The 17,631-nt window shown below is 40.0% G+C and overlaps 3 protein-coding genes across 3 annotated transcripts; all 3 read left to right on the top strand.

The window, feature by feature from the left end:
• Positions 1–1,935: 1,935 nt before the first annotated feature.
• On the top strand, positions 1,936–3,080 carry LOC130686419 (pro-resilin-like). The gene is made up of 3 exons (XM_057509541.2): positions 1,936–2,250; positions 2,316–2,410; positions 2,478–3,080. The coding sequence occupies exons 1-3, from the start codon at positions 2,227–2,229 to the stop codon at positions 2,878–2,880; spliced, it is 522 nt and encodes a 173-aa protein (XP_057365524.1). The 5' UTR covers positions 1,936–2,226; the 3' UTR covers positions 2,881–3,080.
• Positions 3,081–4,837: 1,757 nt separating this feature from the next.
• Positions 4,838–7,499, top strand: LOC130686414 (thioredoxin domain-containing protein 5 homolog). The gene is made up of 10 exons (XM_057509534.2): positions 4,838–4,993; positions 5,092–5,252; positions 5,316–5,465; positions 5,525–5,636; positions 5,700–5,987; positions 6,061–6,156; positions 6,216–6,322; positions 6,383–6,413; positions 6,471–6,572; positions 6,633–7,499. Exons 2-10 carry the CDS (start codon positions 5,095–5,097, stop codon positions 6,768–6,770), a joined length of 1,182 nt encoding a protein of 393 aa, XP_057365517.1. The 5' UTR covers positions 4,838–4,993; positions 5,092–5,094; the 3' UTR covers positions 6,771–7,499.
• On the top strand, positions 7,381–17,502 carry LOC130686399 (small subunit processome component 20 homolog). The gene is made up of 18 exons (XM_057509514.2): positions 7,381–7,574; positions 7,708–7,991; positions 8,053–8,611; positions 8,677–9,699; positions 9,765–11,320; positions 11,412–11,984; positions 12,049–12,325; positions 12,558–12,874; positions 12,961–13,704; positions 13,779–14,040; positions 14,119–14,286; positions 14,343–14,807; positions 14,867–15,031; positions 15,272–15,514; positions 15,732–16,034; positions 16,108–16,821; positions 16,883–17,063; positions 17,134–17,502. Exons 1-18 carry the CDS (start codon positions 7,527–7,529, stop codon positions 17,376–17,378), a joined length of 8,127 nt encoding a protein of 2,708 aa, XP_057365497.1. The 5' UTR covers positions 7,381–7,526; the 3' UTR covers positions 17,379–17,502.
• Positions 17,503–17,631: the final 129 nt, after the last annotated feature.

Below are 17,631 nucleotides of genomic sequence, written 5' to 3'. Positions count from 1 at the left end.
CCCCCATCGCGTATAAATGTAAGCCTAATTGAGCGTGATAATAATAGATGCAATGGGCGATTTAACAATGTCTGCCGATTTCTATATACGTTTATCATGGCTTTATTGTTTTTTTTTAATGCTATGCCTTCGGCAAAGAAGTTTTTAAAAAAGAGTGAAAGTGAACTACAGGAGAAACGAGATGCTGAAATTTTGCCGTCATCATCCGTCAGAATGTAACGTATACATAATTTCCTTTTTAATTTAATGATTGCAAAACAGGATCACCTGCTGCTGCTACCTGTAACAAATAGCCGAAATGATGTTGCGAAACGATACCGTAGCCGGAATCCTTGGAGTGTTTTCACAAGGCGTTCCTGATGTGACAAAATAAATTTTTCAAATTTTATTCATGAACGCTTTTACTCGTAGAATTCATGATAATGCCCAGTGATGACAATTTATGGTTGTTTTTTTGCAGGTATTCTAGTTACCTTTCTACTGTATAATTTCCACATTAATAATTTTCTGTATTCTTGGTTTTCTCACGACCCGATTCGAAAAGCTGCTCGGCAATTAAAATCTTCTCGTAGCTCTTAAAATATGTGGTATTCACCTTGTGTTCCATTACCAAGGACGATATTTTTATTAGTTACCTGGATAACGATTGCATAATGATAGATATCAGATATGATAGCTTGTGCTGTGGCATCAGTACCTCAATGTGGGGTAAGTTTGATCATCTGATGTAAATAGGATATTTCTTGCAAGATTCCAGATGGTGGCATCATCATAATAATGTAGGTCTTTATTCCTTGAAAACTGAATGTTCTGTACGATATTCACTTTCATACAGTGTCCTTCAATAAGGATTGTATCCAAAAGAGTTCATGATTTTTTTTATGATTTCTTTTGTGTTGGACTTTGTATTCAACTGTGGTCCATTAGACAGAAGGGTACACCTGAGCTATGAAGAGTCTTTGGTGTAAACAAAATCATAAAAATGTGATTCTAGTATTTTAATTGTTGTGTACTAGAAATGTGTAGAGATGTTGATCATAACCTCGTTAGTATGTCGGGCAGAACACGTAAAAACAAAAAAAAGACGATAATTACAGAAAAATATCTCTCATTCTCACAATTGATCTCTCGTATATTTGGCACTGCTGTAATTTTTCAAGGCAATGATCGTCATTCTGTGTTTGGAAAAATGGGCTGACCCACAGTTATATCATAGAGAGACACCGTGGAAGTGCGATCAAGCGAATATACGAACATATCCTCACACGATATTCCATGGGAAGGTAAGTCACCAACGACCAATCAATTTTGTTTAATAGTCTACGCAAATCCGTAATAGCCACCACTTAAATCAAATGTTTATCTGTTTGCATCTTTGACATCCACACTTGGGATCGTTTTGTTTTGATCTGAAAAAGGGTTCACTCTGTATTCACGAGTCACTGCGAACAGTTTTCGTTTAGACCCGATTTTCTTTTTTGAAGAAAAACTGATTGTGCAAATTTGTTTGATTGTGAAATTTTAAAGGAAATTGAGAGATTCAATTTTGTTTCTGTTCAAAGCGGTTTACGATTGCAAGATTACAAAGAAATGGACTCAAGATTTTGTTTTCTCGATAGAGACGATCGACCGATCGCGAAAGACTAGTCTTTCGGTCACACATAAAGAACAGTATTGGGTGGTAAGGGAAAAAAAATAATTGTTGTCTTTAATTGGTTTCGAATTAGGCGACGCATTAAGGGAAAGTCTTCTGTATCTTTATCTGTAATTTTTTCTTTTCTTGTGGTCGCGATCAAGCGACAAACGGGCGTACCGATGGTCGAAGGCTATAGGAAAAGCGTATAGAGCTGCGATTGCTGTTGCCATAGTTCTATTTCTTTCGTTTCACGCGATGTCACCGAGAATCTGAAACTTGGCGAGACGCGCCGAGCAGAGCGACTGGCTGCACCTCACGGTTGATCCGGTTTTACGGGGTGAGCCAGACCTTCAAGACTTCAGTAAAACCCCTCCTCTCGTAATAATATCATTTCCCAGCATCGCCTAAATAACAGTATATTACACAGAACAATAATGAGTAACCACAGTTGAACACGCAACGACAACAGTCTCAACTAATGTATAAAAGGACAATGTTGTGGTACCTAAAATGCACAGTCAGTTCCAAGTTTCTTCTCAGTTTCAAGCTTCTCTGCCAGCATCCGAACATTTAATTAATAGCTGATCAACATGTCTTTAACTATGCTTACTTTGGTAAAACAACTAAGTCTTTTAGTTTTCTGTATTCAATTAGAATTGTTTTAAATGTTCTTGTCCAGGTTGCTGTTATTTTGATGGCTTTCGTCAGCTCATCTTTCTCGTATTCGGATACTTATTCCAACACTCCGGCATACTCTTACGCTTACCAGATCTTGTGAGTTAAATTTTTTTTTTTAATATCGTCGTCATCCTTACTTATCTGAGATCGTCGTGTGTCGTAGGGATACTTATTCTGGCCAGGATTTCGGTCACGAAGAGGCTAGTAAGCTAGGCAAGGTAAACGGAGAATACCGTGTACTCTTACCCGACGATCGCCTTCAAGTTGTGAGCTACTCTGCCGATCAAAATGGATACGTAGCCGATGTGCAGTATGCTGATGGCTCAACGAGTCCAGCTTATGGCAAGGGCAACGCTAATGGTTACAGTGGATCAGAGGGTTATGCATCAGGTGCTGCTTCAGTCAAGACTTCGTCCTACTTCAATCCGCCAACTAGCAATGGAGGATATCAATACGGAGGAAATGGTTACGGTGCTGGAAACAACTATCAGAACGCTGGTCTAGCTGGTCAAGGAGTATACCAACAAGCTTTCAAGTCCGGCTGTATCTGCCAATGTCCAGCATAAATAGCGACCGTGCAGCCGAATTGGGTACTCAACATGCACTTTTGTAGACTTATGTGGATATGCTCACCTTTGCACGCAGAAGGAAAGCAACAATATGCTAGATAAAATAATTATTTATTAAGGGAACTGCTATGTTTGTAGCATAAGGATATGTTGTTCTCTTCATACTATACAGCTTAATAAAAACACGTGACTTTTAATTCTAAAATCAAATTTGTCTTTCCAACCGATTGTTTCACGAAACGCGCAATTCCATTATAGTGTATAGGTGTGGTACAAGTTATACTGTACATACTGCTTCTAGAAAATGAATCTGATTCGTCCACAATTAAAATTTGCTGTGCTCTTTTACAACAATGGATCATTACATGTTGCAGCCCATATAAAGGATGGCGCAATGCGCAGAAAACCCAGCTCATATCACAAACATTATAACGTTTAAAGTCTCCCTCTGTCTCAAAAACTAATTATGAAAAGAGAACTAGAATTTAACTACAAAATCACGGAATGGAACTATGGAGATATAAGGCTGATTGTTGCATCAGATTATTATACTGATTAGAGAGCTTGAAGATTGTGAAACAGTGTGTAGTGATGGATTGAACTAATGATTGTTTGAGGTAATTTGAAACAACAAGACCATAATTAATCTTTCAGTGAATCTTCTGGTTATGGCTCACGCAGTTGGTCACAGCAAACTGCGTTTCCATAGGAGCCGGATTAAGCGTTTCGCTTTTAAGGAAAAACAAAAACATTGGTATCGAAGAGGGTCACATATCCCGATGATAAGCTGCTTGCATCCACGAACCGTCTTTCAGGCCATGGGGAGAACTTACGAACAACCTACGTTCAACGTTCACCTCTTCTCTACCGCAGTTTTTGGGTCGATCTTTAACGTGTAGTGAACGGTACTACAGATCGATGTGAAACGTCTGTATACGTGTCGTGAGTGATGTGTGTATGTATGTGTGTGTGTGTTTTTCTTCTGCCATTTTAGCCCCTTTATAGTAGGCATGGCCCTTTTTTCTTCGTCTTCTTTCTTCTTTCTTCGTCTTCTTTCTTGAGGTAGATGATGACCGAAGTAATGTATGTAGAATCTTGCGTCATCCGATGAATTGAAGAATCTTGCGAATTGAAGAATCTTGCGAATCCGATGTGATGAAGAATCTTGCGAGTCTTGAATGACGTATTGGAGGGGTGGGTGGGAGGAGAGGGGGGAGGGAAGGGAGGGCTTGGCGGAAATTGGCGGTGGCGGGACTTGAACCCGAGGACTACAGATTACAAAGCGTGGGTGATAACCACTGTGCCAGGACCGCACGTTCCAAACAAATTTCGCTTTGGGTGTCCGCAGTAGAATATGTAGCTTATGCAATGGGTAGTTAAATAAGGGTGGTGCTGTGGCATAGTTTTCGGCTGACATGCCGATTACACGGGTTCGAGTCTTATGAAATTAAATTTTTTTTTGTGGAAAAGATGTTTACTCAGTATTGTTTTGTGACAAAATGTGACAGACAAACAAAACTCCACCCCATTTTTCCATTTTGCTTTATAGAGTCAAAATTAAGCTTATTGAATTCATTTTACGGATTTTATCAGTGGTCAATGAGAAAGTTTGCTATTAGGTTCATTTTATGTGGTAACAATTAGTAATGGAATTTTTCGCTATAAATTGAAACTGTTAAAATCAACGATGATCTTTCTCTTAAGTTAATAAATTAAGTAATAAGTTAATATTTTATCTAAAGCTTCTGGAGCATGCGTTTAAATGGCGCGAGGTTAAGGTTCTAAAACAAGCCTATAGATGGCGTGTAGATTAGAGTTGTGAAACAAGTACACAGATGGCGTTTGGGTTTTTATATAAATCTAGATGGCGCGGAATCCCATCTAAAAGTGCAACACCAGATGGCATTTATAGTTTTGTTTTACCGGATGATCTGAATAGAAATAAAATAAATAACGCCCTACGATATCGTGTGTAGGCTGATAAGGATCCGTTTATTCTATTTGTGCTTCATCCCAAGGAAGCATTAGCTGCAAAATATTACACGTGTCAGTCTAAGCATAGCTCGTCATTTTTACCGGCAACCTGCCAATTTTCATCCAGCAAGGAAAGGTAGATTGTTACATTTTCAGCAGACAATCCGCACATATCTTGCAACGAAAAACGTCACGTGTGATCAGAAGTAAAATTGTATTTTTTTGCTCTGTTAGAAAATGGGATATTGCACCTTTTTTGCCATTACCTTATTGTTGAAGATAGTTGCAGGAAATGAGGCTGATGCAGGCACTAGTCAAGTGGTAAAACTTGATGGTGACAACTTTTCTACAGAATTATCAAAAAATCACCACTTTGTTATGTTTTTTGCACCATGGTAAGTAAAGTTTTAGGCTTTAGTCATTAACAGGGAATAATTTGAGAAAATCAATTTTTGCAGGTGTGGTCACTGTGAACGTTTAAAACCAACATGGGCTGAGCTAGCTAGTACTGTTCAGTCAAAAGTAGATGAGAAAGTGGTAATTGCAGAAGTAGATTGCACTACAGCAACTTCCCTTTGCTCCCAACAAGATGTCACTGGCTACCCAACGTAAAGTTTGCACAAATCAAATACCTTACTCACTTTGTTTACATCTTTGAATTGCACAGGTTGAAATTCTTCTCTAAAGGAGTAACAGAATCACAGCGCCATAGAGGTCCAAGGGACCTTAGTTCATTGTTGAGCTTTATTAAAGAAACGCTAGGATTACCAGATAATAAAGTAATCTGGTCTAATTTTGGTATATGTCTCAAGGTTTTAACATTTTTTTTTCATCATTCTCAGGAGAAGGTTGTTGAAACTAACACTGAGCCTCTTAAGGGTGCTGTGGACCTTTCTGAAGATAATTTTCACGAGCATGTTGCCTCTGGAGAACACTTTGTGAAATTTTTTGCTCCGTGGTGTGGGCATTGCCAAAAAATGGCGGGTACTTGGGATAGTCTTGCCCAATCAATTGGACATGACAACAGTGTTACTATCGGAAAGGTTGACTGCACTCAGTCTCGTAACTTGTGTAATGAATTCGACGTTAAGGGATATCCTACGCTGCTTTGGATTAAAGACGGAAAGAAAGTATGTGCATGGCAATTTTTTAGTTGTTTGAGTACATAGCCTGATTAAGTGATTTTCTTTTTTCTTTTTATAGGTTGAAAAATACCAAGGAACGAGAACCCACGAAGATCTTAAAGCTTTTATTGAACGAATGAAAGGCGGCGATGGTGAGGCTGCTGAAGCAAAAACTGTAAGTTTTATGCACAATTATTAAATAAAACAACACAATTTTTATCGACCAAAATATAGGAAAAGACAACTGTGACTGGTTCTAGTCCTGTTGTTCAGCTTGTGGACTCCAATTTTGAAAATGGAATAGCATCAGGAGTTACCTTTGTAAAATTTTATGCACCATGGTAAGGAAAATTAGTGGCCTTTTGGAAATTAGCCTTTCGTCACAATTTTTTTTTTTGCAGGTGTGGTCATTGCAAAAGGATGTCACCTACGGTAAATGTTTCTATTGATCTTTAGAAAAGTTAAAATAACAACTAATGGTATATGCAGTGGGACGAATTGGGAACTAAATTTGTCGGCAAAGCTGGAGTAAAAATTGCCAAAGTTGACTGCACTGAGGGATCGAACCGCCAGCTCTGTGCCGACCAAAAGGTTGTCTTCGTAATATCGATTGAAAGCGTTAAATTAATTGCGGTTTAATTGAAACAATAGGTCAATGGTTTCCCCACAATGTTCCTCTATTCAAATGGTGCAAAGGTAGAGGAATACGATGGAAACCGCAGTTTAGACGACATGTATTTTTTTGTCGCCAAACTTTTGAATGAAAAGCAGGAGAAAGATGAGCTTTAGACATGTGTTTACCTCAAGTAATATACTCGTTATATACTTTTAAAAAGTAAAAAAGGTTGAAAAAAAAAGTCGGTTCTGGTTTATTTCAATCAACTGTCATGTTACAGTGTAACTTGTAGGAAACAAGCGGAAGTGAAAGCTGCAACCCAACACTAGCTATACCGCCCACCTCCCTTAGTTTTTTTTTTGCGTTTAAGGGATCAATTTTCTACAGGAAAGCATGTTCAACTTTTGAAGAAAAAAAGAATGTTGGCGTATCTTGGTACAAAGTTAACTTCTATAACTTTCCCCGTTAAGAGTCCTGATCTATACATATTACCTCCTATGTATTTAAAACCGTGCATAATAATTGTGGGAGCATTTATGTAAAGGAGTTACTTTCATTGTATTTTAAAATGGCAGTGTCAATTTTTATGCTTAAAAGCTCTAGGGTGCTATGACTGCTTACAAACCAAGCGAGAACGGGATCTTCCATTTTTATAACCTAAATTGGCAACGGTGCTCTCTTTTTTAATGCTTTCGTCTGCTGGCACCTAAATGGCAACGGTGCGCTCTGTTTTAATGCTTTCGTCTGCTATCATCTAAATTGGCAACGGTGCCCTCTGTTTTAATGCTTTCGTCTGCTAGCACCTCGTGTCAATCGCGGTTCGCATTGTGAAGAGTGGATATGTTCACGTGGTTCATAAGAAGCCTTGCAATTTAATGAACGAATGTCATAAATGCTTTAAACTTATTGTCAACTAATAGCCATCCATCATGGTGAAAACTAAGCCAACTAAACACAAGGACGAAAATACTTTCAAGGTAAGATAAAAGTTATATCATTTAAAGATACAGATTACTCTAACCTGATGAATGCTGTGTGGCATTAATTTACAACTAGGCACAGAGCAAAAGCAAATTGTTATTTTGTAACACCAGTTTTTTTTTTTCATAGTTCAAAACCTTTGCTGAGCGGCTCTCTTCTGTGAACGTTGATGTCATTCACCGAATTAACCTCAAAAGGAATGCTATTCCAGATGAGACAGAGACCTTCTTTTACGAGGCATTGGAGAAATGGGCAGACCTTAACTGCACAGAAGGCTTTACCATCTTTTGTAGGAGGCTTGGGAGAGACATTCAAAGCTTGGGTCAACTGCTTCTACATGAAGAAAAAGTTATAAACTTGCTTTTGGAGCACATTGACAAAGAAAATCAGCTATTTTTGGAGCCCATACTAGAGTATATATTTAAAGAAATTTCATGTTAAGATGTAGGTTAAATGTTTATTGTCTAATTGTAGATTGGTGGTTGCTGTTGCAAAGGATCTGCAGTCAGATTTTTACCCAAAGTTCCCAGAGTTTTTCCTTAAGTTAGTTGGCCTTCTTCAAACAAGAGACCCTGATATAACTGAATGGACTTTTACTACCTTAGCTTATTTATACAAAAACTTGTGGCGGTTGTTAGTTAAAGACATTGACAATGTGTATGGACTTCTTCTTCCCCTCCTGGCATCCACACAACCAGATCATGTTCAACAGTTTGCCACAGAAAGCTTTGCATTTATTGGACGGAAAGTTGGAGACCACACTGGTTTTGTGGAATTGATTTTCAGAAAGCTAAGGGAAAATGCAGGAGACAGTCAGGGAGTGGGCCAGCTTTTGTTCCAAATTGTCAAGGGCGTCAAGAATCAGTTCCACACTTCACTGGAAATTTTTCTGCCCATTTACTTGAAATCTATCAGCTGCATTAAAGAAAATGTTTCTGATGATCCAGTCTTCAATGCTGTAAATCTTTGCTTTATCCTGATGGCAAGGCACACCTCCCAGTTGCATTGTGCTAGAGTCTGGAACATTCTGCTGGTAAAACACAAAAATAGTTTCAGCATTCTGCAAATCATAGTTTATCATTATGTTTTGGGTTTTAGGAAGCCATCAAGTCATCAAACAGACCAGGAATTTTAGGATTACTACTTCTGTTTCAACAGTGGGTGGAATTCAAGGAGGGTGAACTTGTCACGGACTCGCTTACGCTATCAAAAACACTCGCCTCTCTTTTAAGTGAAGAAGGCTTGGAAGGAGATGAGCAAAAAAGCGTGTCGGCGACGGTTGCCGCACTCATGCAATCGGCCAAAGTCAGATTGCCGATTGAACAAACATCGAAACTTGGTCAATTGGCCTACACTTACCACTGGAAACCTGATACTGTCCTGGATTTTACTCTACAAGTGTCTTCTCACGGATTTTTTGAATCCCATGTGCTCCCACATTACATCTCGTATTGCCATGCCCTTTGCAAGAAAGATCAGGGCACACGTTCGCTCATGTTGAAAAATCTGGCAAGTCTCGTCTCCATTAAAGGCTCACTTCCTAAAAGCGGATATGATATGAGCAACTTCAAAATCTATCCCCTCGAATTCACCTTCGCAATGAGAAAAGCATCGGACGCCAAAAGTGTTCCTGATCTCGTCCAGTCAATTCTAGAGAGTAAAGTGGAAAAAATGGTGAACGAAGATTTTCAAACGTACATAAATGCGCTTGTTTGTCTGCCTAATCTCCGACCCATGGATTCCGCGAAAGCTACAAGAATCCTAACGAAAATAATCAAAGAGGTTGCGAATATAGTGGAAGCAAATCCTGAAGAACCACAAACGAAACGTGCCAAAGTTACCTGCCTAGTGGATTATTCCGAAAGACTGGGACTGGTATTGAGTCTTGCCATCTTAGGTGTTCGACATTTTTCGTCGGACCTAGAAAAAGATGTCCCCTGGACGATGATCCGATCGGCATTCCTCAATGATACCATGTCCACTAGCATATTTTATCTACGTGCAGCAGATTTTTATCTGACAAGTCTTCACGAAATAGATAATCAAAACACGTTCTCATTGGAAGTCCTCTGTGAGATCTATGATGTAATTGGACAAAATCTTGGATCTCCCTATCACGAGGTAAAAGAAAACAATTTCCCAGTTATTAAAGTTCTTATTTCTAAAAGCATACACTTACATTACAGGTTAGATTGCTGACTCTTCACATATTGTCGCTTTTTTCGCCGCCAATGCCGGCCCCACCAGAAAATGTGAATCCAACACCGATTTTCCAAATTTGTCTGAATGCGGAGCTGATTCCTGCGGGTGTCCGTGAGCAAAGAGAGAAATTAGTACATCTGCAAAATCTAGAAGCTGAACGTGTAATTCACAGTCTTCCCGTTGGTGGGCACTTTGCAAAAGCTCCCTTGCAATATTTGCTAAGTCAACTTTACATCAACTTCCGACCATTGTGGGAACCGGTCCTCAAGCTCATCGAGTCACATGCTTTCAGCATGGAATCGTCCAAGTTTTGGTCAGTATACCTGCCTTTCTTGGAAAACGTTCGCCTATGCGAAGCAGAAGAAATTCGTGATCCGTCGGCAGAAATGGAATACTTGAAACTAACAGTCGATGTCGAGCGGATTGATTTTACCAACACCCGTTCTTTAGCGTGGTCTGGACTCTCGCGAATCGGAAGCGTAACTGAAAAAGAGCACAACGTCATCGTCCCTTTGTTTCTAAATTTTTGGAACACTGAATATTGTGTCAATGACGGAAACATCGCACAGACGCAAAACCTTACCACTGATGTCAAGGTGGAATCAACAAAGGGAGAAAAAGGAAACATAATGAAACTGTTGTCTTCCTATCTCTCGGTTTTGGCGTCTTTTCAGCAACCTCAAAAAATGACACGTGAGCCCGAAGTGACGAAAATTTTGCTCCGTCTCCTTTCCCATCGTTTCGGTGACATCCAAAAACAAGCTCTCGATTGCCTGATGGCATATGGATACCCGTACTTAACGCCCTACAAGGAAAATTTATATCGCCTGCTTGATGACAAGTCATTTCGTACTGAAATCACAGCTTTTTCGATCGATACTCTCAGTTCATCCATCAAGCTGGAACATCGAGCGGGTTTGACATCGATTCTTATCAGAATACTGTATGGAAAAATGATGTTCAAGGCGGGGTCTGGATCGTCTGGTAAAGATAATATCCAGTTTCGACAAGCTGTCATTCTTCGCTACATTGCTGGTCTTGCCGATTCGGAAATCGATGTCTTTCTTGACTTGGCGTTTCAACTATTCAGCGACTTTACAAAAACCGAAGGTATCGATCAGCATGTAGTGCGAATGATGCGGGAAGCTGACCCAAAACTTGCGCTACCTCTCAAGAGAATCCAAGGAGCGTTGGTCCTTATGGGTACCATTTTCTCCAAACTTGGAAATATTATGAAATCTACATTGCCAAAACTTCTACACATGCTCTTGAATATCAGTGCCCATGTTATGGGTTTGCTTGCTAAACGAAACGAAGTAGAACCGAAGCACATTGGCCAGTTAAAGAACTTGCGAACAATTGGCTGGCAACGAATCACACAGTTCTTCAAAAAGTTCGAGCGTTATCCTTGGACACCAGAAGAAATTGAAGCAGTCTTTCACGTCTATATTTGGCCTCAACTTGAAATGTTATCCGATCAAGCTTATTCCGGTACTACTCCGATGCTTCGTTTATTTCAAGTTTGGTCTGAAAATTCGAGGTTAGTATTTCTTTCTTGATTTATTAATTTTCTTATTTGTTTGTCTATTTATTTATCTATTGCATTTTAAAATTACCCTTGTGTTGACCAGGTTCTTTGTCCTGTTTGGCAAAGCTCACCCGGATCGCCCAGAGCTTTCCGTGTTGCAACCGTTGCTGGCTTTACTTGCCAGTGGAAAGGCAGTGACTTCCGTTTGCTCGTTTGTTATGGACATTGTCGACAAATTGGTCACAACAGCAGATTATGGCACGGTTGGTGAAGAAGACGACGAAGAAAAAGAAGAGCCTATCTATATAAAGCCAAACTTTTCGGTCGAGTGGGATTGGTCGAAGGATGCGATGCTGGTAGATGATGTTGGAAGTGAAAGCAGAGTCAATTATGGGTCGACACTTCTTATCCCGCACTTGTCATCTGTTCTCACATATTTACGCAAGTTTATCACGCAAGGATTGAATGGAAGAGACTTGAATGTCCTGATGCGTGTATCCGAATACGTCAAAGAAGCTCAGTTGAGCACTGAACTGGCTCGCATGATTATTCCAGCGATCAAAGTGGCCGTGTTTCGCAACCGCAAAAGTGCAAACCTCGAAGAAAAACTTATACATTACCTCAGCACTTTGGCTAATTTAGTACAAAATGCCGTCAACCCACATGAATTCATTAGGTAAGGCAAACTTTTACTTATTACTTAATTATCATTTGCGTTTACATAAATTTTTTTTTTACAGCCCATTAGCTACGCTTTTTGGTACCATCGAAGGAAGAAATGTTCGGCAGGGTTTGTGTAGAGTTTTGGAAGTGATTTGTGAACGAGATCCTTCTCAAGGGCCTCTCGGCCAACTGGTGTCCTCGATGAACAAGTGGGACCCTCAACGTCTCGAAGAACCCGACTACACCCATCGTCTGCACACTCATAAAGAAATCAACATTACGCTAGAGTCTGGTACTCCCTCTTTCGAGTGGACCGCCCTGGCATTGTATAATTCGTTCAACTTCGTGAGAACGGTAAGTGGTCTACTTTTAACCAATATTTTGGGCACCACGAAATTCAGGCAGTTACTACTCGTTCCGCAGTGTGATCGCTGGCATTAGTGGTATATTAATTGCATCGTTTCATAATCAATGTATCCAAGTTTTTGGAATTACAATATTGTTACGTTGCAAACAATTCAATTTTTATGTTATATATTTCTTTTTATTTTAAGCATCTCACTTACAATTCCATCTCTTTTTACAGGAAAATGATTCTTCTTTAAGAGACAATGCTTCATTGACTCTCCAAATTATGACAGCTACCTTCAGCCGTTTGAAGTATGGAAAAATTATGCTGAATGAACATTTTATCCCGCAATTACGATTACTGGTCCGCTCTTCCATTGAAACTGTGAGGCACGAGGGAATCTCAATCCTTAGTAAGGCCGTGTCCAATTGCAGCGCAATGAATGCGTCCCTCAATAGCCTACGGAAACTTAGAAAAGAGGGAGATGTTGAAGTAGATTTCTTCGAAAACTGTCGGCACTTACAAACGCATCGACGCTCACGTGCTTTACTCAGGTATAAATTTAAAAAATGTTCCTAGTAAATAAAAATAAGCTATTCCTTTTTAAACATCTTCAACTTCCCTCTTCCTTCCCTTCCAGGTTAACCGGTGTTCTAAAAGCAGATAAGACTTCCATCAATGGCGAAACAATCACTCAATATCTTTTACCGTTGGCAACTTGTTATCTGTTTAACGAAGAATATGCCAAACATAACCACTTGATAGATGCTGCACTTGAAAGTCTACAGGCCATTGCTCGTTGCCTTTCTTGGCACAATTACGAGAAACTTCTTCGCTTCTATTTGTCCAACATGACGCGCCAAATTGAATACCAGAAACAGGCTGTCAAAGCCGTAGTTGCTATTTTGAACGCATTTCACTTTGATTTGAAACATTCGAAGTTTAAATCCTACTATGCTGCAAAAGCAATAGCTGCTAAAACAGCTGAAACGAAAGCAGATGTGCCTATTGTCGCAGACACAGAAGAAACCTTGGAAGAGTCATCCGTTGCCGCTCCTGTTGAAGATGGCACGCCTACCATTGATGCTGAAGTCATTGATCAACAAGAACCTAGCTCTGAACTTCCGGAAATGGCACCTGAAGAAGAGGAAATACCTTTACTTGATGGCACTATGGCAACCAAAATTCATTCGGTGATTGCACAGCAACTGCTTCCTGAACTTAATGCCATTCTCACGGCACGCACCAATCGAGACAAGCAGCACAAAGCAGTAAAGGATCATTACCCGGAAGATGACGAAATCTTGCGTGTTCCCATTGCATTGGCCCTCGTTAATCTTCTGAAGAATCTTCCACCAGGAACCTTGGAGCGTAGTTTACCAGGGTAACAAATGATATTAGCCATTGTTAAATGTTGATGTTCATAAAAATACTTATATAAGTTTTGTCTTTTGATAGAATGTTTTCGAAAGTTTGCACTTTCTTGAAGTCGCGCTGTAACAGCGTACGTGAAACTGCTCGTAATACGTTGATTGAGATGGTAATTTCTCTTGGTCCCGAACACCTGGGTGCGCTTATGGAAGCCGCGAATCCTCTTCTTCAACGGGGTTATCAAGTCCATGTTTACATCTTCACTATGCATGCGCTATTGGCCAAGTTGGGCGAAATAGGTCAATTGAAACATGGGTCACTTGATGGCGTTGTTTATCCGCTTGTTGAGGTATTTTATCAACAATTTAAAGTCCAACTTTTGTCCTAAGTAATGAACAAAATATTAACTTTATTTTGCTGTTTGCAGCTCTGTAAAAAAGAACTCTACGGGGACACTGCAGATGAAAAAGAAGTTGAAAAGATCGTTAACAAATTGAAAGAAGCCAAAGGAATAAAAGCTTTCAATACGCTGCAGATCATTGCAAAACATGTTTCTCAGTCGTATCTTCTCCGACTGGTAGTGCCTTTCAAAGAGGTAAGGCAGTGTCCGACTTTTTCTAGACAAGCATATTAATAACATGTCTTTTCTAGATCTTAGCTTCGACAAAATCCTTCAAAATGACTCGAAAAGTTGAGGAATGTCTGCACAATGTCGCATTAGGACTCGCTGCTAATTCTGGCCTGTCAATCGCGCCGTTGTTAATTTTCGTTCACGGTGTGATATCTTTATCTATACCCGAATTGCGATTACCGGCACCCCGTGTCCAAGAGGATCCAAATGTGACTGCTTCTGGCCGGCCCATGAGAACGGACTCTTTAATACTGGCACCTGCTCCTAAGAGAAAGGTGGCTGCCGCGGCTTTACCATCCGTTACTGGAGCTTCCAAATCGGCCTATATCATCAATAGCCACATAGTGGTAGAATTCGGTCTGCTCATCTTCAGCCTTATTTTAAAACGTGAAAAATGCCACGAAAATGCAAGCACGAGTGTGATTCCGATGCTAGATCCTATTTTGCCAATAATTTATAACAACTTAACCGATCCTCATTCCAAGGTAAAACTTAAAGCAAAACGTAGTCAGATTCCTAACTAAGGGTTTTATTTGAAAAATAGTTGGTAGCGTTGTCGTTGAGATGTATTTGCACGTTACTTCGGGTCCCGCTCCCCAGCATAACGGAGTACGCATCCAAGATATCTACAGCAGTTTTCGCCCTTCTACACAAGTACTCTGGTAGTACTGCCGGAGAAAATTTGGAAATGGTGCAAACTGCTTTCAAGGTATGTTGTCTCATTACCTGTAACCATATTAAAATTGACATTCCACGAATTCAGGCGATTACGCTCGCTAAGAAGCTTAATCGCTGGCAAGAGTGGTAAATAAAATCAAAATAGCATTGTAATATCTGGATCAAATTGGATGTTGATTTGATCTAGTACAAATCTATTTTAACAATTAGCGGTATCCTTCTCTTAATCGAGCAATCATTAATTGATTTTAATGGAACATGTTTCAATTAGGCCATCTCCATATTGGTCCGCCATGTGACAAACCACGCTATAGATACAGAGCAGCTGCGGGTCTTGCTAGTGTATTCCGAACAGGCGTTGTTCGATCCAAAACAACAGTCAATTGCGTTCGGTGTTTTGAAGGCTATAGTGAAGAGAAAACTAACGCTAGACGAACTGCCCGATGTGATGATGCGAGTTGCCGAGCTCAGCATTAAAGCAGAAGCCGTTCCTGTTCGTGTACAAAGTCGTAAAGTAAGTGTCTTATATAATTGTTTCATTCCTGAGTGTTCCACGAATTCAGGCGATTACGCTCGCTAAGAAGCTTAGTTGCTGGCAAGAGTGGTATATTAAAATGGCAAATTACAGTCTCATTTCTGGGTCAAACTCGCCTTCGGTTTGACTTGTCACTAGTATTTGACCACACCATGTTCTTATAGTTTATATTATTATTGTGTGTTTTGTTTTACAGGTTGTTTTGCAGTACATGGTGGACTATCCTTTGGGCAAAAAATTGTTACGCTATGTGCAGTTTTTCCTGAAGCAACTGGACTACGAGAAAGAATCCGGGAGACTGTCTGCCATCGAGTTTCTTGTCTCCCTTTTCAATACCTTTCCGAAAAATTTCCTCAGCCAGCAGAGTACCTTATTTTTGGTGACAATGAGCCCATACTTGATCAATGAAACATCAACTAGTTGTGTGAAAGCTATGGCTGCTGCGATTCGAATTCTGATTGAGAGGCTCAACACACCAACAGCCACGACACTTTTTGAAGTATTAACTTATCTTTATTCGTTGTTTTTTATATTGTTGCATTTCTATATTAATTATATTTTGTTTACAACAGATGTGCCTTACTTGGCTAAGGGGAAACAATGCCTCGCACAAACGCTTGGCTGTTCAGCTTTGCGGAATTTTCGTAGCAGCTGAAAAATCTACTTTTGAATTCCGATTGAAGGAAGTCCTGCCGGATATAGTTAAGTTATTGGACCAAACACACAGCGATTCGGACGGTAGAGAGGACCGTGAGGCGGATTTATTGCTTATACAGACATTTTATACCATAATCAAAATGACGCAACACTGCGCTACTGGCTTGCAAAGTGAAGAAAACATTGACGTAGCCGAGCAAATGTGGGGAAAGATTATCCATCACCTGGTACACCCACATCTTTGGATTCGCACTCTAAGCTCGCGACTTGTAGGAACTTTATTGGGATGGCACAAGCCTGATGAGCTAGCGACCTACATTACGACCTACATTACATCATCCACGGAAAAAGTGACTCGTAGTTATTTGTTATGTGGCGAAATATCCAAACGACTTCGTTCGCTTGCGAGGGATTTGGTAACCCAACTTCAATCCGATTTGTTGGACAATCAGTTGGCTGATCAAGTCATCAAGAACTTGGTTTTTATTGGCAAAGTCGCAAATCGGATTCCAGCTGATGATGCTGAAGAGGACACAAAAATCAAGGCACCTTCGCTTCCATGGTTGACGGGCAAATTGAGAAGAGAAATCAATGCCGAAGTAGTACTTCATCCCACAACTCCCACAAAGGTAACATTTTTGTTGTCATCAATTTTTAAGAACCCTGTTCTGAACTAGTTATTTGTTTTAGCGTCTTGCTGTATTCAAGTGGATGGCAGCTGTTGCTGTCGACTTGAATCAAGTTGCTGGAAAAGAAGGTCTTGCAAATGTCCTGAAATTTTTTGTTTCGCCTTTAACGCGTGATATTAACGATGACGGGTCTCCGAAAGAGGTTAAGGATCTAGCTCAAGAAGTTTCAGAACTTATCAAAGGTATATTTTCTTGGTTTACCGATATACTATCATGTGTTTACCGATCTTTGAATTTGATTTAAAATTTTAGGGTTGGTTGGTACCGAAGTCTACAGTGAAGCCGTGGTGGCCGCTAACAGAATTTTGGCTGTACGTCGACGTGACAGACAGGCTATACGCAAAGCGGATAGCGTCACGCGTCCGGAGAAGGCGGCCCAATTACGCATTAAAAAGCATTTCGCTAAGAGGGTAGCCAAAAAAGTCAAAATTGCTCGTCTAAAGGGAGTCAAACCCAAGCTTAAAAACTTGGCCATGAAAAAAATGGCCATGAAATAAAGCCCGTCTTCTGACCGAATATCTTGATTGGGGAAGTTGTTGGCAAATCGTATTAAGGAAATGCTTCTCGACCTTCCGCCCCGCGTGTACAAATATTGACATAATAAAATAACCTTGTAAGCTTTTTGTCGATGACATTTCAACAAACAGCTTTAAGTTAATTTTTTTCCTGGAACCATGAAGCGGTTAATCCATTTCAAATTCAAAGGTATGTCAACTTAACGTTAAATTTTCAATTTGTTTACAGTCATCT

Source organism: Daphnia carinata, chromosome 2 (genome assembly GCF_022539665.2).
Source record: "Daphnia carinata strain CSIRO-1 chromosome 2, CSIRO_AGI_Dcar_HiC_V3, whole genome shotgun sequence".
Classification (NCBI taxonomy): domain Eukaryota; kingdom Metazoa; phylum Arthropoda; class Branchiopoda; order Diplostraca; family Daphniidae; genus Daphnia; species Daphnia carinata.
This window is presented reverse-complemented; position numbering and strand designations above follow the sequence as displayed.

Excerpts from the sequence above, each read along its gene's own strand:
- LOC130686414 (XM_057509534.2), top strand. The coding sequence starts at position 5,095 with ATGGGATATTGCACCTTTTTTGCCATTACCTTATTGTTGAAGATAGTT. Across the intron at positions 5,637-5,699 it reads TAGGATTACCAGATAATAAA|GAGAAGGTTGTTGAAACTAA; the intron begins GTAATCTGGTCT and ends CATCATTCTCAG. Across the intron at positions 6,323-6,382 it reads GTAAAATTTTATGCACCATG|GTGTGGTCATTGCAAAAGGA; the intron begins GTAAGGAAAATT and ends TTTTTTTTGCAG.
- LOC130686419 (XM_057509541.2), top strand. The coding sequence starts at position 2,227 with ATGTCTTTAACTATGCTTACTTTG. Across the intron at positions 2,251-2,315 it reads CTTTAACTATGCTTACTTTG|GTTGCTGTTATTTTGATGGC; the intron begins GTAAAACAACTA and ends GTTCTTGTCCAG. Across the intron at positions 2,411-2,477 it reads TCTTACGCTTACCAGATCTT|GGATACTTATTCTGGCCAGG; the intron begins GTGAGTTAAATT and ends CGTGTGTCGTAG.
- LOC130686399 (XM_057509514.2), top strand. The coding sequence starts at position 7,527 with ATGGTGAAAACTAAGCCAACTAAACACAAGGACGAAAATACTTTCAAG. Across the intron at positions 12,875-12,960 it reads CGCTCACGTGCTTTACTCAG|GTTAACCGGTGTTCTAAAAG; the intron begins GTATAAATTTAA and ends CTTCCCTTCCAG. Across the intron at positions 17,064-17,133 it reads AGTTTCAGAACTTATCAAAG|GGTTGGTTGGTACCGAAGTC; the intron begins GTATATTTTCTT and ends TTAAAATTTTAG.